Here is a 20440-nt window from a genome sequence, read left to right as displayed (position 1 = left end):
GAACTTAAGTCTTAACACAAGTTTGTCACTCCTGGAACTTCCTGTAGAATATTTAAATCAAGTTACATTTGATTTAATGTAATCTAATGTAATTTAATGTAAGCTAATGGCCTGAGCCATTAGCTTTTAAGCTGTATGAGAAGTGGGGGGGGGGGGGGATTTCTTGTATTTCAGGCTGAAATACGATCTTCTCTTTTCCCAATCAACGAAAAACCCAAGTTCAAATCCCTTTGTTTGGATCTTTCATATGCATCCTAGTTTTCAGCAGTAATTGCATATCAACAAAGGCAGTGGTCCCCAAAGATGTCCCCACTATGTTTTCTGAATTTTTTCCCCTACTTATGTACTCCCTGAACCATATCGTTCATGTTCTCTGACACTTTGATTTCTAGTTTTTTTTTTTTGTTTTTTTTGGTTTTTTTTTGGTACCAGAGATAAAACCTGGGGTGCTGAACCCTGAGCCACAACCCCAGCCCTTTTTATATTTTCCTTAGAGATGGTCTCTCTAAGTTGCTTAGGGCCTCACTAAGTTGCTGAGGCTGGCTTTGAACTCGAGATTCTCCTGCCTCAGCCTCCAGAACTGCAGGGATTACAGGCATGTGCCAACGCACCTGGCTCTAGTTCTTTCTCATATTTTACTGCTTGCATTCATCAACCTTCTCCTCACAAAATCCTGGACTCAGAAACAACTCTAAGGAAAAAGTGTTTTCAATTTATTTTTTATTACTTTAATGTTCAATTATACAGATTTTTTATGTGTTGTGTTCTGCTACTTATTCTCCACTACCTAAAAAACATAAGTAACTTTCAATATATACCTTTACATAGTGGCTAATGAGAAACCAGAAAATAAGAATCAAAATCATATGGCACATAGTTGCCATTTATTCATAAATACCAACTTACAAAGATTTATGACTCAAAGACAAAACAAAGTTCCTCCATGGGTTGACCGAGGACTGTGAATAATTCTTTGAGCATGAAAGAGGCTAGACACATAGGCCATCTTCCACTCCAGTGCTCTTTCCAGTCCATCAACCTGTTTTCCAGACCAATAAATACTTTCTAAAGTCTTCCTAGAGTCCCAGCTTCTAGACATTTATTCCTTCCTCTCCCTACACCATTCCAGCCATAGTTCCTCTTTGTGTTCATACAATTAATTTCCTCTGAGTCAAAGACTCTGTTTACGCTTCTTCGCCAGAGAACAAAGGCCTATCCTTGATCCTACCAGAAATGTGTTTCTTAGGAATTTGTTTTTACTTTATAGTACATTAAGAGGCAATCTGTCTTTGAGTTTTAAGTGTATTAGTTGTTCTTATTTCCTTAGACATTTTCTTTTACCTCTAAGATTGAGTATCTTAAAACAATTTTCCCTTTTGAATCACAGAACCACATTAGCTAAAAGAAAAGGTTTAATTCTCAGGTTATTTACCCAGGTCACTAGTTATTGAGAATAACTACAACAAAATCAGAACCAACATTGAAGATCCACGTTTGCTGATTTTTTTGTTTGTTTTTTGTTTTTGGTTTTGTTTTTGTTTTTTTACCATATGGAAAGTCTGAAACTCTATAAACCCACTGGGGAAAACATTGCAATTTTTTACATCCTTTAATTCTGAAGTTCTTCCAAAGAACTTTCAGCATTCAGTTAGATCCATTTCCTTTCTGTTCAGAGTCAGTATTCTAGATTGGTGCACACAGACATTATGGAAGTTCTTACAGATTAACTTATATTTATCATTGTAAGAGTCTGCCCTTCTTGCTTCCCCCACTTAGATTTCTTTTGTTTTTTTTTCCCAACCTATATGAATAAAAGTGTGGGCTATATGTGAAATGGCTGAAGCTCTACTTCTATTATTAAATAGACAATGTCCCAAATTACTTTTTTCAAACCATCTCAATAGCATCAGCCAGTGATACCAACCCGAATACTCCAGAGAGAATGGGACCAAAACCCACAATGAGTCCCGTGGACTATGACGGCAAAGAGAAAAAGGACAGAGAAAACGCCCTAGCTCCCCGCGGGCCCCTTTTGTGCTGATCTGCCAACGCAGCAGCCCTCCGCTATATAGACCGCCCGCCGCGGCCCCACGCTCAGCTCGCACCGTCCGCCTCCACCAGCCATGGGGAAGGTGAGCCCGGCGGGCGCCCGGGGCCGGGGAGGGGCGCTGGCACCCGGGGGCCCCACGCCGCCTCAGGCCTCTGAGCCCGCGCCTCGCCTTGCCTTGCAGATCACCTTCTACGAGGACCGGGGCTTCCAGGGCCGCCACTACGAGTGCAGCAGCGACCACTCCAACCTGCAGCCCTACTTCAGCCGCTGCAACTCGGTGCGCGTGGACAGCGGCTGCTGGATGCTCTATGAGCAGCCCAACTACTCGGGCTGCCAGTACTTCCTGCGGCGCGGGGACTACCCCGACTACCAGCAGTGGATGGGCCTCAGCGACTCGGTCCGCTCCTGCCGCCTCATCCCCCACGTGAGTCCGGTTCATCCCAGGATGAGGCCCTGAGGACCCTGACTGGATAGTTTCCAGCAAAGGGTAAACATCGGAAGTAGGGATGATCATTACGAATGAAAAACCGCCTGTTTGGGAAAAAGATCACAAGAGTTAGAGTGGATTAGTTCAGTCCAGTCCCCTCACCCACCCTTCCACACACAGAGACGCAAAAGCAAAGTGTTACTCAGATACCATTTAATCAATCAGTATTTATTAAGTAGAATTGTGTTGGCAGTCCTGGGGGAGGGGAGTAGGTGACTCAAGTCCTGTCCTGGAATCATTTAAAATTGCATTGTAGAAAAATCACCAATTACCCAATAGAAGAGTATTTATGTGCCTGGCGGTGTGGTAGTTATTGAGAATAAGTGATAATTTTTTAAAGACTTTTCCCCTTCTTTACTCCCAGTGTGAATATTTTGGTTTTACTTCAAAGTGCTTTCCTCAACGGAGGGCAACAAAGAATCTACCCACCTGACACATAGATTTCTGTGTGTTTTAAAACACAAAAGTTTATGAAAAATTAGTCCTTGGACTTACTGACTTTTCTTTCCATTTTTTTCTGTATTTTATTCATAAATTGAACATGGATTGTCTAAGACCTAAGAAGTTTAGTGTTTTAATTTTTTTTTTTTTTTTTTTTCTTTGCGGGGCTGGGGATTGAACCCAGGGCCTTGTGCTTGCAAGGTGAGCACTCTGCCAACTGAGCTATCTCCCCATCCCAAATGTTTTAAATTTTATATTTTATGTCTATTTTAATATAAAACATTCCCTTAAAATGACAACAAAAAGAGTAATAAGCTGCCAAAGTACTGCATAGGGGAAACATGAATATATTAAGGAGCAGTATTTCCTTCTTGATTCATTCAGTCACACTTTATCTTGGAAAGGTACTAAACCTCTGCCCTCAGTAACCAGAAAGTCCTAAGAAATAGGAATTAATTAATTAATGCTTCTTTTCTTTTCTTTTTTAAGGATCTATTTCAAAACGACTCCAATCAGTTCTCCCCAAACTGGTCTGCACTAATGCATTAACACAATTTTTTTTTTTTTTTTTTTTTTTTTTTCTGTTCTCCCCTTCCTGTTTCTGGGCCTGCCAGGCTGGCTCCCACAGGATCAGACTGTATGAGAGGGAAGAATACAGAGGTCAGATGGTAGAGATCACGGAGGACTGTCCCTCTATTCAGGACCGCTTCCACTTCAGTGAGATCTACTCCCTCAATGTGGTGGAGGGCTGCTGGGTCCTCTATGAGCTGCCCAACTACCGGGGACGGCAGTACCTGCTGAGGCCGGGGGAGTATAGGCGCCACCAGGACTGGGGTGCCCTGAACGCCAGAGTGGGCTCTTTGCGGAGGGTCATGGATTTCTATTGAAATGTGTTCTCTTTCATCGTTTTTCAATCTGGAAACTAATAAAATATTTTCTTTGTGTTCCTGGCACCGATTTGCTTATGTTGTTTTCTTTTCTCCTACCTCTCAATAATAATTTTATTTGTACACATCTGTGGGTGAGCACACACACATACGCACACACACAATACAAATGGCAACTCAGATGTGTGATTCTTAGCTAACATAGGTAATTCTCACAATTCAAATATAAATACACCTTCATATTAAGAGAACTTTACAGTTTACAAAATACTTTCATAATACCTTCTTGTACACTGGCCTTTAAACAAACTACTGCTTCAAATCAGATTATTAGAAATCTGTTCAGTTTTCAGTGTCTCTGAAGATTGAGGCTCTGAAAGTCAAGGCTCAGACAGTGTGACCCACTTTTGAGATCAGAGATTCTAAACCTGGGCACCATAAAGGATTTTAGAAAGTTCTGAATCCCCTAAAATTGTAGACAAAAGTTTGAGTTCACAAATCTGTCAGACTCCCTTCCTGCTGAGGTGACCATGGAATACTATTCTGGCCATTGAAACATAATTGGAGGAATGCTGATAGGGTGAGAGGAGATGGTCCTGGAAAAATGTCTTTTTTCCTAAAGAGAGGGGGCAGATGTTCCTGGTGCCCCAATTCCCTCATTTCGGTCATCTTACACACAAGAGAGGACTAGTATGAGAGAAAGGGCAGGAGACTTGCAGAGATGTTGCCCTGATGGGGTGGAGGTTCTGAAGCAATGCCAAGACCCTTTTTCCTTAAGACTTCCAGGAAAGGAAGTAAAACAAACCCATGTTTGTTTAAGCCCACTGTAACTGGGTATTTTGTTATCTGCAGTTCAACACACATAATTCTAGACAAATTTTCCTGAGGACTATTTAAAACCTTATTCAGAATCTCAGAGATCCCTATTTGAAAAATAAAAAATTAAGGAGAAAAGAAAAGGGAGGGAGGGAGATAAAAGAGGAAGGAGGAGAAAGTAGACATTATGGAATAATGTAGTCATATGATGATAAGATGTTTAACATCATTTAGACCTGTGGACCATAAAAACTTCATTTTATACAAGGTACACTGAAGTTCAAATCTATTGTCACATGGCCAATTATAATAATGTGGCATCAAAATCCAGAATCACAGCTCAGAAAATCACTGATTTTCCATTATGAAATTAGAGAGTCTTGTCAAAGTAATGACAGCACTGGGCTTACAGATCCTTACTATGAGGTCTTTGCAAACAACCAATCAGGAATTGAGTTAAGTACATTGGATAATCCAGAATGACATTTCTCCCCGTGTATGCGTGCATACATTCACATACATGCAGTTACATATTCTTATATAGCCTTCTAGATTTACTGTGTGTGTGTGTGCGTTAGTATACTATATGTAAGAATTCAGGTGAAATAGAACATCGTATTTGCTGATAGAGGCTGTCCCTACCCCTTGTTTCTCTTATCTTTTTTTTCCTTTGGTGCACTTGAGATGGAATCCAGGGCCTTATGCACGCTAGGCAAGTACTCTACCATTGAGCTACATCCCCCCACCCGCATTCTATCTTACTTGTGCTCTCACTGCTAGACTTTTAGAAAGAGGAATAACTAAGGGCTTAGAATCATTTAAAATCTTTGACTAAAAAATCTTTGCTGTTTCTCAACTGCACAGAGAAAAAAATTCAATTTCTTCAAGAACCTGGCCCTAATGTGTCCACTTCATCGCCTGTTATCTGGCCCCAATAGTCCTTTGCATTCATCTTGCTGAATCCTCCATGCACACCAAATACTTCCACATCTCTTTACCCTGTTCACATCTTTTCTTAACTTGGATTACTTGTCCCCACTTTCTGGTGTGCTGATCTTCCTCCAAAATGAGGTCAAACTTTGTCTTTAGTCCCACATCCAAAACTTTATCTGAGTCAGTTAGGAAGCTTTAGGCTGAGAGTGGCAGCCACTCCATAGCAAATAGGTAAGCAATATAGAAACCTCTTAGCTCAGAGGGCAGGAAGTCCTGGGATAGCACAGGATTTAGGGATGGTTGATTCAGCAGCTCAACACTACCATCTGGGCCCCAGGTCTTTGTCTGTCTCCCACCATACCTAGCATTATCCTGTGTCCCGACCCGCAGGACTTCAATGGGAACCTGGAGGGGGGAGCGGGAATTGGGAGAGACAAGAGACACAGGAAATGGAGACAAGACAAAAGCCTGATCAAGTCTCGTTTATTAGGGGAATAAACACAGTTAATATAAAGTACAAAAACCAATCAGGGGAAAGCGCGCGAAGGCAAGAGTAGTCCTCACGCCAGAACTCAAATAAGGAAGTGTAGTTGGCCAATCATGAAGCACCACGCAATCTAGTCTGATGCACCTGGTATAGTCTGACAGGTGTGTATACAGGTAGAGGCACGCCCCTCCAGCATCTGGCAGGCGCCATCTTAGCTCAACATGAGGTGAGGCAGGGCGCGTGACCTTGAGGCAAGGCAGGGCTCGTGACCTTGAGGCAAGGCAGGGCGCGCGACCTGCTGGCTCCAGACAATCCTGAAGCTGGTATCCTGGTAACTATGGGATAACCATAAGCTGCAACTAAGGTAATACGCAGGAAAGGTTGATGAAGGAAAATGCCAAGAGCAAACTTGGCCGATAATACAACGATACCTAGACCACACGTTTCTTCCCAGGATTCAAGAGGCTCTTACATATCTTCAGGTTCTTATATGTAATCTTCAGTGGGATAAAGACATGCAGTGAGTAAAGGGAGATTAAAGGGAAGCATTCCAAAGAGAGAAAGGTAGCAATGGGGAAAAAACCACTTAAGGTGTTAATTATATTATTATATTGCTTGCCATTATAAAGTAAGATGGCCACAAAAATTTAAGATAAAGTGTCTTAGATACTTTTAATTCTCTTATAACCCCTGGAACTGATCCCATCTTGTGGGGGACAATTAAACAGTACCTACTATTGACAAACCTTTATATTCTCTTATTCCTGTGTGATAATGAATGTCTTTAAGAGCAGCAGAGGAAGAAATGTAAATTTTTGACCCAGTCAGTTCACTTCTAGGAACCAGTCCTAAGAAACAAATTCTAAACATGGAAAAAAATGTTGTGCACAAACTAATCATTCAAGTAATAGTTGCACAATAAAACAAATAGAAACTGCCAATTTTCTAATAGTAAAGGAATAATCGACACTTACACCTAATGAATATTTCAGTGTTTTTCAGACAATTCTTTATGAAGTGGTAACCTGAAAAGTCATTTGATGCAATGTTCACTGAAATCAATAAGCCCCAAATTATGTTTGTGGTACATTTTCCACATAGGTGCTATATTTTTTACCGAAATACAACAGAATTTTAAGAGTAGTTTAAAAACAACGCACCTATTGCCCTCTTTGTTCTGACTTTGAAGTAAAACATTTTTGTGCCCCCAAATATTGAAACATAAGGAAAAATTATTAAGGCAATAATAAAAATTACTCCTAATTCCACTCTATGGAAATAAGAACAGAGTAAGCACTGTTAACATTTTGGTTCATACAATATGTTCTTAGATGTATATATTTTTCTTTTCTTTTCTTTTTTTTTTTTTTTTTTCACATTAAGCAGGTTTTATTTAAAGGAAATAATACAGACTTCTCCCAGGAGGGAGGAAGGGGCCATGGCTGATGTTCTAGAATCCCCAATGTATATATTTTTCTAAACTAGTTCATAATGTTTAAAATGTGACATCACCACTATCCATCTCTAGAACTATTTCATCATCCCCAACTGAAATCTATATTCATTAAATAATAACTCATAAGGTGTGGTGATACACACCTGAAATCCCAGGGACTTGAGAGGCTGAGGCAGGAGGATTGCAAGTTCAAGGCTAGTCTCAGCAACATAGGGAGACACTGCCTCAAAAAAAGGGGGGGCTGGGCATGTAGCTCAGTGGTAGAATGCCCTGGGTTCATTCCCAGTACTGCGCGTGCGTGCGCGCACACACGCACACACACATCTCCTCATTGCCACTATAACCCCAGTCCATGATAACCAGGTTTCTACTTTCTCTCTCGCTCTCTGCATCAGACTCTTCTAGGTACCTCAAATTAATGGGAACAGCATATTTGTCCTTCTGTGTCTGGCTTATTTCAAATAGCATAATGTCTTTTCCCCACTGAGTGATCTTGACATTCTTGTCAAAAATAATTTGGCAATGCATGAGGGACTCTCTAGTTCATAGGTTTATATGTCTAAGTGTATGCCAATACCACACTGTTCTGATTACTATAGCTTCATAGTACAATCAGAAATCAGGAAGCATGAGTCCTCCAAATTTGTTCTTTTTGAAAACTGTTGTGGCTATTTGGGTCCCTTGAGATTCTTTATGAATTTTAGGATGAATTTTTCTGTTTCTGCATAAAATGTTGGGGGTTTGGTAGTGATTGCCTTGACTCTGTAGCTTGTTTGGGGTAGTTCTGCCATCTTAATATTAAATTTCCCAATCCATAAACATCAAATTTCTCTCCATTTATTTCTGTCTTTAATTTCTTTCAGCAATATTTTGTAGTTTTCAGTGTATCTCATACCTGACTTTTTTTAAAACTTAATATCTGGTGAGTATTTTCCATATTTTTAAATAAATTTTTGAAGAATATGATTTTTGGTAGCTCCATAGCATCTTATCAAATAGATGTTACATACATAATTTATTTAATGGCCTATTTTGAACATTTTATTAGCATCTAATTTTCTATATTTTAAAGTGTTTTGGTTAATTAATCTTTTTTTTTTTTTTTTTTTTTGTGATACTGGGGATCAAACCCAGGGCCTTGTGCTTGCAAGGCAAGCACTCTACCAACTGAGCTATCTCCCCAGCCCTGGTTAATTAATCTTTATATGCATTTTACTTCTCTTATACAAATTCCTGGAGATGGAACTATCAGCTCAAAGGAGTAAAAATTAAATTTTTAATATACATCCACTGTGCTTATTTTCATACAAGATTAGGATTTAAATTTCTTCTCCTTTCTACACCTTTATAGTTTCCAAATTTTTCATCAGTTATAATTTTTATTTATTTTTTTATTTTATTTTATTTTTCACAGTGCTGAGGATTGAACCCAGGGCCTCGTGCTTGCAAGGCAAGCACTCTGCCAACTGAGCTATATCCCCAGCCCAAAGTTATAAATTTTTAAAAGAAAAAGATGTGACTGGGCTTAAGCTTTTGTGACTCAAATGAAATTTGTTCAGAGAAAAATATTTTTAGTATTAGACTTAGGTAGCAAGAAATCCTACTAAGAAATGAGAGTGTGGCAAGGTTATACCCATTGGAGGACTACATTCTTCTAAACGAATGGCTCTCAAAGTCAAGAGGGAAGGGAAGTTTATTTTCTAGGGGACATTTGGCAATATCTATACATAGTTTTGATTGTCACAACTGGGAGAGTGACACTATTGGTATCCAGTTTGTTGAGGCCAAGATGCTGCCAAACATCCTGTCATACACAGGATGGCCTCTCACAACACAATTTTTTGACCCAAAATGTCAAAATAGTATCAAGATGGAAAAACCCTACTCTGGAGAGTGGAGCATCCAGAGCTGTTATCTTGGGGACCCAAAGGGAGAATCCAGCCCTTAGATCCAGAACCTTCATTAGAAACCAACCAGGGTTTTGCCACAGGATGAAGAAGGTAGAATGGTGGTGGGGGAGGTGGAGAATAGAAACTCATTGCAGAAGACAAAAGGGGGATGAAGAGAAGGGAGAGGGGATGGGAATAGGAAAGACAGTACAATAGATTGGACATAATTTTCCTGTGTTCATATATGAATACAAGATCAGTGAAACTTTACATCATGTACAACCGCAAAAATGAGATCCTAATTAGAATGAGTTATACTCCATGTATGTATACGCCAAAATACACTCTACTGTCATGTATGTCTGAAAAAACCAAAAATAAAGTTACTTTTATTTAACTATAAAAAAAGAAGCAGAATTTTGGCAAGATTATGGGATTTGAAACGTGTTACATTTGTGAGTTAAAGTTATATTCATCCGCCTCTAGAACCAACTAAGCTGAATTCCCAATTAACAAAAATATGAATTAAACAGAGAGTTACTAGTGTAACAATCACGGCGGGTCACTCCAGGAATCCCAAAACTGAAGGTTTCATTGCCTGCGAAGTGGCAGACACAGTGCTGAGGCCCAGGGAGCAGAGCTGAGGCCAGGGTTTAATCAGGGCTTCCTCCTGGCCAACCTCCTGTCACCTACCTCCCCATTAGTATCTGATCACCAGCTTATCGGCACCTAGAATCACAGGGAGGTTCTCAGCGGAAAATCCTTTCCTCCTTTAAACACCCGTGGGGAAGGTAAATTCACCCCTAGGTTCCACATTTTCACGTGAAGAAAGCGCTCTCTGATCTATACGCCCCCTGCTGAGGCCCGTTCTGACCTATACTCACCACTACCCTCCCTGGATACTCCAAAAGACGTTCTAAAATGTAAAAGAAGTAATCAAACATTTACTACAACGGTTAACTCGTTAAGCATCTTTGCTCAATTTCAATTTCCCAGACAGGCTTCATTTAAAGGCCCGAGCGGCATCAAGTGACACTGCTAACCAGGTCATCAATTCGAAAGCTCTGGAGAGTCTAAGAGAAAACATACAGCCCCCATCCCCCCACCCCACGGTCATTATATAGAAAAGAGAGAAAACGCCCTAGCTCCCCGCGGGCCCCTTTTGTGCTGATCTGCCAACGCAGCAGCCCTCCGCTATATAGACCGCCCGCCGCGGCCCCACGCTCAGCTCGCACCGTCCGCCTCCACCAGCCATGGGGAAGGTGAGCCCGGCGGGCGCCCGGGGCCGGGGAGGGGCGCTGGCACCCGGGGGCCCCACGCCGCCTCAGGCCTCTGAGCCCGCGCCTCGCCTTGCCTTGCAGATCACCTTCTACGAGGACCGGGGCTTCCAGGGCCGCCACTACGAGTGCAGCAGCGACCACTCCAACCTGCAGCCCTACTTCAGCCGCTGCAACTCGGTGCGCGTGGACAGCGGCTGCTGGATGCTCTATGAGCAGCCCAACTACTCGGGCTGCCAGTACTTCCTGCGGCGCGGGGACTACCCCGACTACCAGCAGTGGATGGGCCTCAGCGACTCCATCCGCTCCTGCCGCCTCATCCCCCACGTGAGTCCGGTGCCCTGGGCCCTTCCTGCCCTGCGTCACCTCAGTGATCCAGACCTGTTGTCCACACCATGGACTAAGGGTGGGATGGCCGTCGCCTTCTTTCTGGCTCTAACTATAGTCTCTCTCCGTCTATTAACATCTCCAAGGTTTCCTTCCACTAAAAAGCGTACGATGCAAAACTTTTAACTGGACATTTTATTTTACTTTGCTAAATCAAATTCAGCTCTACTGGGAATACTTAGTGCAAGGTTTAATTCAGAGCTTCTTGGCCACAGGGCATGAATGGGCAACAGATAACTCCTTGCCGTCAGGAGGCCCAACAGGAGGCCTTTGGTGGTTTCTCGCTTTCTTTACCTGTAAAAGGGAGCTAATAAGATAATCTCACTTAACAGAGTTGTGATAAGGATGAAACGAGATTACCTGGCACCTGGAAGGCCGACCCGCCCAAAGTCTTAACTATTATTATGACATCACCGATTTCTGGTCTTTTGATGAGGCAAAACAAGGAATCAATAATGAGATTCCAAGGGCTCCTGCAGAGCCCTCTGTTATCCAAATGAAGCCCATGGAAGCTTGGAATTCCACAGTGGCTTCTCTAATGTGGAAAAATGAACCACTTTTGTGAAGTTTGAAACCTCTCAGAGGAGTGAATACCTTGGTAAGGCCTCAAATGCAATTAGGAGCCTAAAATCCCAGGTTTCCATTTCCTAGTCCTGACATTTATAACTACAGACTGTAACCTCTGGGCTTCATTTTCTCATAAAAGAAGGAAGTACTTATAATAGTTTCACCCGTGCCAGGCTATGGTGCAGATCAATTTGGCTGCACTCATGTGAGTCCTTTGCAAGTCATGAAACACCGACTCAAGGAAAGATACCTTATGAGCAGTTGTTTATACCTCCTACCCAGTCATTTAGAACCTTCCTGGAGAGGGTTCCATAGGGGAAGAAGAAAGACACTGACACATTGGTGCCTGCTGGGAAGGAACAAGAAGATGCTGGAAGAGCAGGAGCTCAAGATATCGGAGAGGATTTGCTTAGCACAAACATTTACTTCCATTTTCCTTAAAGTGTCATACTCTTGCCCCTTCACGAGCTTGAATTTCAATTTTTGTCCATCACCTGAAACTGATTAGCAGAAACCTATGTTCAAGCTGAGACCCAAACCCCCATCTCAAGATGCTCTTTTTTTCCTGGAACAGAAAGGGACAGAAACGCTGCCTGGGCAGAGCTTTCTTCCTGACACGCAGTTAATCTGTGCCTCTTGCAGGAGAAGCAATCTGACTTCCTCTCGAGCTTCTTCCAATGCTACTGAGATTCAAAATAATGCCTTTTGCCAGGTGTACATTTGTCTCTTTACTGTAATATCTAATTATTTTGTATGTCATCCAAGGAAAGCCTTAGATCACCACAAATTTAAGAAAGAAAGAACGAAACAAATGCACTAAGATCTTACTTCAAAATGGTGCTGAGCAGGCCAGTCATTTGGTTCCTGCAGCTATGGTACCAGAAAACGCTAGAGCATCTTTCATATCAAAGGAACGGTGGGTGGCGCCCTCTTGAGTTTCACATTTGTAGGACTTAGGCGTATACACAGCCGTCCTGGTATTAGCAGTCTCTCTTTTAATTTGGTCATCTTTGGTATAGAAAAGGTAAAGAAAAAAGAAAAAAGACGTGCCCATGACCCAGGGACGTGTGCGATAGGTTGCTGAAATGAGGTCAGGTTTTCTGATGCCCCCTCGTCTTCTCTTGCTGGACCCACAGTCCAGCTCCCACAGGATCAGGATCTATGAGCGAGAGGACTACAGAGGCCAGATGGTAGAGATCACGGAGGACTGCTCCTCTCTTCAGGACCGCTTCCACTTCAGTGACATCCACTCTTTCCACGTGCTAGAGGGCTACTGGGTCCTCTACGAGCTGCCCAACTACCGGGGGCGGCAGTACCTGCTGAGGCCGGGGGAGTACAGGCGCTACCACGACTGGGGCGCCCTGAGTTCCCGAGTGGGCTCTTTGCGGAGGGTCATAGATTTCTATTGAAATGTTTTTACTCTACCCTTTTCTCCATCTGGAAGCTAATAAAGTATTTCCTGTGTGTTTCATGCAATACTGGACTCCTCTGTTTCTTTCAGTCTCCTTGGAAGGGCTCGACAAACATATAGCCAGGAATAATACCGATTTTCTTAGGTGGGTGGGAAGCGAGGGGTGGGTGGAGTAGCATCAAGAGCTCTGGAGTCAGGGCGTCTGGGTCCCAATCACTTACTAGCTACCGGTGGTGGGGCAAGTCACTTAACATTTCTGTGCCTCCGTTTCCTAGTTTGTAAGAATGTGGGGTAATATACTTTTCATCTCATGAGGCCTAAATGTAGATGAAATGAGTAAAATTAGTAATTCTTGGACTGGGACTATAGCTGAGTTGGTAGAGTGCTTGCCTTGCATGCACAAGGCCCTGGGTTCTAATCCTCAGTACCACCAAAACAAACAAAAAGCAAAAAAACCCAAAGTAATTCTCTTACAATGATACTACACACAAAGTAATTACTGTATAATAAGGATTCATGACCTTATTATTATATTATTTGTAATGGATATGGAGAATGAAAAATTCCCAAGATAATGGGACCTGAGAAAAAGAAATAAAAATAAAAGCCATGCCCTGATGGCCTTCATCTCCCAAGGTGCTGGCTGCAGACAGGGAGGTATTTTATCACCCTTCAAAGAAACAGTCTCTAGGAGGCATTTATCTCCAAGGTAGATCCTCTCCAGACACTGCTTGACAGTGACCTTGAGCAAAATAACTCATATTCCTGAGTGTCCAAGGAAATTGATATGTTCACTAGACCATCCCTCAAAATAACCTATATACATCCAGTCCCTTTCTTTGTTCAGTGGGCTCATTTCCCACCAGGACACTGAATTCCACGGGCACCATTTTATCCCTCTACCCCCTGAATAAGCAGCTGAGATGACCTGTGATGTTTATGCCCTGCCTGGTCTTTTTGTGCTAACAATTTGAAGCTTATATGAGTGCTGTTCAAAGTACCAGTAATGGGTTAAAGATCATCTGCATCAGAATCTGTTCCCCCATGCTTGTTAAAGTGCAAATTTCTAGGCCCTACTCCAGGTAATTATTATACAGATGACATTTGAGAACCACAGTTCTAAATCACATGTTTGTAATACAGAATTATACCCCAAAACATACACACCTCCATTTTACATATTGTGTTTTTCCCTGAAAAGCTGCATAAATAGAACTGCATCCCTGAGAGTTCATAATGGGAAAGTGGAAGATCTTAGGATTGTACAATAATTATCCCAGTGGCAGACTAGCAGCACGGGTGCCTAAAAGGCAGGGGTACAGGAGCCTCAACACTTGTCTGTCTTCTGAGATGCTCCAAATGCAACTTCATTCACTGCTCGGATAGACTTTGAATGTTCCCAAGACCATGCAGAGCATTCTGCACAAGCATCAAAGATGCTGCTCCAGAACTGATTGATAAAATGTCTGACATTTTCTGGAAAAAGAAATTGAAACAGTCATCATGCTGACATGACAGGCAATACAATTAAGGGATTGAAACTCTTACAATGTGATTGTAGTCAGAGTGATAGGGCTTGACTCTCCATTGTACCTTGTATTACAAATCAAGTGGGCTTCCCCAGACACAGATCATGAACCAGTGACTCAGGAGGAGGAGGTTTACTAGAGAAGTGCTTCAAGGGAAAAAGGTGAGGGAATCTGTCCTGAATTGAGGGCCCCCTCTCTAGAAACTCCTCTTCTGATGACAAAATCTGGAAAATAAGTGGCACTACTGATCAGTCTGAGACAGAATGACATCATTACAAGGCTTACAATGGGAGCCTGGAACCTGAACTCCAAAGTAATAAAGGACCAGGAAAACCACGGAACAAGCAAAATCATTTCAAACCCACAGAAGCAGAAAATCATTAAAGAGAAGCATCAGTATAAAACATTGACCCTGCTGCTTCCACTCCAAGCAAGGCAACCATATTCTCCTCCAAGAAGCTGCAGCAAGTGGGACAAGACAATGAATCTGAAGGTTGTCGTATAAGAATCAACACAGCTACTTAAAACACTTCCATTTTCATGCTGTTCCTTCTTCTGAACTGTTTTACTGACCTTCTTAACTTAGTTACCTATATCCAGACCTTCCAGCTTTTATAAAACAATTTTCCTCTAAAAAGAAAATTGTAATCTTGAATATAACAGTTGTTATTGTTTAGATATAAAGTGTCCCCCCAAAAGCTCATGTGTTGAAAGCTTGATCCCCAGCAAGTTTCAGAAGGGGGCTTTTAGGCAATGAATACAACTCTGAGTCATCAGTGGCTTAATCCATTTGCTGGATTAATTCATTGACAGTTGAATGGACTACTGGATGTAATTGTAGGCAAGAGGGCCATGGCTGGGGATGACCTTGGGGACTACATATTGTTTGTCCCCTTCTGGTCTTTTTGCTTCCCAGTAGCCATGAGTTAAGGAACTTTCCTCCACCATTCTCTTTTGCCATTGATGTTCTGCCTCACCTCAGGCCCAGAGCAAAGCAGTTGGCCAACCTTGGACTGAATCCTCTGAAATCTGAAGTCCAAATAAACTTTTCCTCCTTTTTTTTTTTTTTTTCTTTTGCCTTTTTAGCCAGTTTATTTTTTTAATTTATTTTATTTTTCAAATTATTATTATTTTGATTCATTGTACACAAATGGGGTACAACTTTGTACACGAAGCAGAGTTGCACCGTTTGTGTAATCATACATGTGCATAGGGTAATGATGTTTGTCTCATTCTATTATCTTTCTCCCCCCACCTCATTTTCCTCTATACAATCCATACTTCTTCTATTCTTGCCTCGCTCCCACCCCCTGTTGTGTATCATCATCCACTTATCAGAGAAATTATTTGGCCTTTGGTTTTGGGGATTGGCTTATTTCCCTTAGCATAATATTCTCCAGCTTCATCCATTTCCCTGCATATGCCATAATTTTATTCTTCTGTATGGCTGAATGATATTCCATTGTGTATATATACCACAGTTTCTTTATCCATTCATCTATTGAAGGGCATCTAGGTTGGTTCCACAATCTAGCTATTGTGAATTGAGCTGCTACCTCCTTTAAGTAGTTATTGTCAGGTATTTTGGTCACAGGATGAAAAGCTGACTAACACAATAATGTTTTATAATATGGGTTATTTTAGTTACCATTAACTACTAAGTTTATTTAAAGAAACTTTTTATTTTAAGAGAGGAAGAGGTGAGGAAGAAAACAGTGACCAGCTGGCAAGTTGCTGCTGTCATTCAGGCAAAAGGAGATGGTGGCTTGAGGCAGAGTATTGGCATTTGGCGAAGGTGAGAAGTGGTCAGATTTTGAATATAACCTGAAAGTAAAGCCAACAAAAAATTCCTGATGGGTTAAATGAGGGTGCAAGAGAGATTTGGTCTAAGCAGCTAATTAGAAGAATGGAGTTGCTTTCAACCCAAACAGGAAGGGCTGCTGGGGAAGCAGTTTTGAGAAGGAAAGTCAAGTGTCCTATTTTGGACACTAAGATATCCATGATCATCCAAGTGAAGTTATTAACCAGGTAACTAGTTGTGTTAGACTAGTGTTCAAGTAAGAGTCGTGGGCCAGGCTCTGTGTCCCAGTGACTCAAGAGGCTGAGACAGGAGGATTGCAAGTTTGAGGCCAGCCTCAGCAATTTAGTGAGACCCTATCTCAAAAAAATGAAAGGACTAGGAATGTAGCTCAGTGACAAAGCACCTCTTGATTCAATCCCGAGTAGAAAGAAAGGAAAGAAGAAAGGAAGGAGAAAAGGAAAAGGTGTGTGGACTGGATATCTGTGTTCGCAAGTCATCAACAAGGAGATGGTATTTAAAGTCATAAGTTTGAATAGGGTCTCTAGTTGTATGTGTGTAGGTGGAGAAGGCCCTGGGGCAGCCCTGCTTTAAGAGCAAGACAAAGAAAAATGTACAAGTCAGGGAAGACTAACTGCTATAACAAATCATGCCAAAAAAATTATTTTTAATTTTTAAAAAAGTAAAAATTATTTCTAAAACATAATTTTTTAAAATGACAATGACTTTTTAACTAATTCTTTAGATAAGTCTGGGATCATTGAAATCAAATGGAACAATGTAGTATTATCAGAGAAATGGAATAAAATTGTTTTATATCAATTTTGATTCCCCTGCCCCCATTATCTTAGAAAGTACTACCTGCTGACTCATTAAGGTAAATTTGAAAACTAAAGAAAAATACCATAATGCCTATACACTCATATTTAAAATAGTTAAAGAGAGATTAAGACTTTGAAGTTCTAATAAGCACAGCAACAGAAACCAGGTGCATAATGAACTCCCTAGATTCAGTGAGGGCAGTCACCCAACAGAACAGGGCATGCCCTGAGCTGGCTAAAAGGCAGAATCTCAGGATGCACCCCAGACCTTCTGAATCAGATTCCACATTTTTAACAAGATCCCCAGGTGGTCCTCATATACACGCAAATTTGAGAAAAGAGTGACCAGAGTGCCTGTATAGGGGCAGGGGTTGTAGCTGGGCAGTGGAGCACTTGCCTTGCACGTGTGAGACACTGGGTTTGATCCTCAGCACCACATAAAAATGAATTAATTAATTGATTAATTAAAAGTATTGTTATCATCTACAATCCAAAAAATATTTTTAAAAGAGTGCAAGTATATCCTAAAGAGTGCTCGTTATCATCCCCTCTGACCCTCCCACCCTGCAAAAAAAAAGGATCATTTTCTCAAGTTTAGCCACACAGTAGCTATGAATCTATTTTAAATGCTGATGCCTGAGCTCCACTCATGCATTAATTCTGAATCAATTATGCAACTTTCAAATAACGTTTCTCTTTTGATTTAAACTCTACCAACTTACTTTAGGTATCCAGATATTCCTAACACTTAAGAAAGATAAAGCTTGAGTGGAAAACAGGATGGAGATGGGATTCCCTACTTCTTTACAAATTGACCTAACTACCAGGCACAGGCACAGGCAGCTGTCCACTTGCAGGTGCCCTTCTGGTGGCAGAGCTAGGCACAGCAGATGGTCCAGCAGAGAGCCAGGAAGAGACTAGGGGGTCACGACCCATCCCAAGCTGGGCTTTTCACCGATTAGGCCAGCTGAACCACCTGAGCACCAAGAAGACATTTATTTAGCTTAAGAACAGGATTTTTAGAACATGAAAAAGGCTTTAGAACCCAGTTAGACTTAAAGTCACTATTAGTGGAATTTATTATTAATAAGCCAGGTCTTCATTCTGTGTGATCAATCTTTTTCTCTTGGTACCCAGTTTTTTTTACCTCTTTATTATTGATTTATGGCTTTTTAATTTTTCCCCTTTTTTCTTCCTCTTTCTCTTTTCCTTCTCCTTCTGCTTCTCCTTCTCCTCTTCTTCTCTCTAGTAAAAAGTTGAAAGTCCCTGTGTCACATGGAGACTAATTGGATAAAAATTCCTGTTGTGACAACTCTTTAAAATAGCCACTTTTCTTCCACTAGACAGAGCTTTTATTTAGTCTTTTTTTTTTTAAGAAACTGGTGTTTATTTTCCGTAACCTTATTCCATTTTGCTTAATAAGTTTCTGCAGAACAGCTCAAGACCACTCCGTGGTTGTTCCTACCCACTCAGTAGCCTGAACAGTGGGAGCTGCAGACCAGTCTTCAGTGGCCGGCTGGGCACTCCAGTCTTCAGTAGGGAACTACTGGATAGGCACAGAGGGCACCTGCACACCTTCAGACCAGTCTGCAACCTCAGGTTGAGTAGCAGTGAACTCAGGAGCTGGAACAGTCCATTCACCCTGAAATTCCTCCTTGGTCACAGCTTTTTCAGCGGCAGCCTGCTCTTCCTTTTTCAATCTCTTCAGGATCTCTGTAGAGGTAGAGCTCAGGCATGACCTCCCATGGGTGTTCACGGGAAATGGTGCTACTCATGCGCAGAACTTCTCGGGCCAGCATCCACCACATCAGACCCACAGAATGAGCTCCCTTATTGTTGCATGGAATGGCAATGTCCCCATAGTGCGGAGGAGAGTCTGTGTTACACAGAGCAATGATGGGCAGATTGACATAAGATGCTTCTGTAAGAGGCTGGTGGTCAGCCCTGGGATCAGTAACCACCAGGAGACGTGGCTCCCAGAAGGCTGCCTGGATCTGGTTAGTGAAGGTTCCAGGAGTGAAGTGGCCAGCAATAGGAGTGGCTCCAATGGCAGCAGCAAACTTCAGCACAGCCCGCTGGCCAGTATTCTAGAGGATATGACACTGACATTGGTAGGGTTTTCGATGGCAACAATGGCACGAGCTGCCAGCAGAAGCTTCTCCCAGGTTCTCTTCAGATTCATGATGTAGATGCCATCACTTTTCCTTTTGTAGATATACTGTTCCATCTGGAAATCAAGGTTGGTGCCACCTAAGTGGGTTCCTGCTGCAAGGAATTTGAGGACATCCTCTTCCTTCATTTGCAGGACATCAAGGGCTCCAGACATTGTGACAGTTTCCCTTTAAGTTACGACAGGAATCAAGGACAACGCCGTATGGATCCCTCCCTGGGTAGCACGGAAAGCTATTTAGTATTGATCAGAGCTCTACCCAGTGCTCACCGGAAGGAAGGTGTGGTTTACAAGCCTTTTTCAATGATTTTGCACCTTTTGAATATACTCTGCTATGCAGTGTATGCAAAGTAAACTGATAATCTAGCCAGTTTACTAAGCAAATATCAATCTTATTTAAAAAGAAGTATTATTTGTATGTGTGAGGCCCTGGCCTGGGTTCAATCCCCAGCACAGCACAACAAGCATTTGAGAGCTTTTTGACACCTCCTAAGCATTTTATGAGAGGCAAGAAGACCTTTGACCTTGGGTTTCCCAGAGCAGATGAAGGTCTTTTGTTAAATTTTTTTAATTTTTTATTTGTTCTAATTAGTGATACATGACAGTAGTATGCACTTTGACACATCACACATAAATGGAGTACAACTTCCCACTTTTCTAGTTATACACGATGTAGAATCATCCCAGTCATAGAATCATATATGTACATAGGGTGATAATGTCTGATTCATTCTACTCTCCTTCCTCTCCTCATGCCCTCTCCCCTCCCTTCACTCCCCTCTGTCTAACCCAGAGTACCTCTATTCTTCCCTACCTGCCCCCGCCTCATTGTGAATTAGCATTCGCACATCAGAGAAAACATTTGGTCTTTGGTTTTTAGGGGATTGCTTTAAAATACATCAGTCGACACAGTGACAGTTCACCAGACCATTCTCCACACTTGAGATTGTTCTCCATGGTTTTTATGTACCATGGTTCCCTTTTCCCTTGTAATACTTTGTTGCATAGTACTTTTCTTCTTGTATAAGCAACCT

General features: G+C 41.8%; 2 protein-coding genes and 1 pseudogene across 3 annotated transcripts; 2 read left to right on the top strand and 1 right to left on the bottom strand.

Moving 5' to 3' along the window:
* Positions 1-2039: 2039 nt before the first annotated feature.
* Positions 2040-3865, top strand: LOC306656800 (gamma-crystallin D; the record flags this gene model as incomplete). The annotated part of the gene is made up of 3 exons (XM_079132316.1): positions 2040-2132; positions 2232-2474; positions 3593-3865. The coding sequence occupies exons 1-3, from the start codon at positions 2124-2126 to the stop codon at positions 3863-3865; spliced, it is 525 nt and encodes a 174-aa protein (XP_078988442.1). The 5' UTR covers positions 2040-2123.
* A 6750-nt stretch (positions 3866-10615) lies between these two features.
* LOC306656770 (gamma-crystallin E-like) lies at positions 10616-13086 on the top strand (the record flags this gene model as incomplete). Its single annotated transcript, XM_079132306.1, has 3 exons — positions 10616-10708; positions 10808-11050; positions 12814-13086. The coding sequence occupies exons 1-3, from the start codon at positions 10700-10702 to the stop codon at positions 13084-13086; spliced, it is 525 nt and encodes a 174-aa protein (XP_078988432.1). The 5' UTR covers positions 10616-10699.
* A 5524-nt stretch (positions 13087-18610) lies between these two features.
* On the bottom strand, positions 18611-19618 carry LOC306656577 (small ribosomal subunit protein uS2-like; annotated as a pseudogene). The gene has a single exon. The product of its transcript is annotated as a small ribosomal subunit protein uS2-like (transcript).
* Between the last annotated feature and the right edge of the window lie 822 nt (positions 19619-20440).

This window comes from Sciurus vulgaris, assembly GCF_902686455.1.
Source record: "Sciurus vulgaris genome assembly, chromosome: 3".
NCBI classification, from domain to species: Eukaryota; Metazoa; Chordata; class Mammalia; order Rodentia; family Sciuridae; genus Sciurus; species Sciurus vulgaris.
This window is presented reverse-complemented; position numbering and strand designations above follow the sequence as displayed.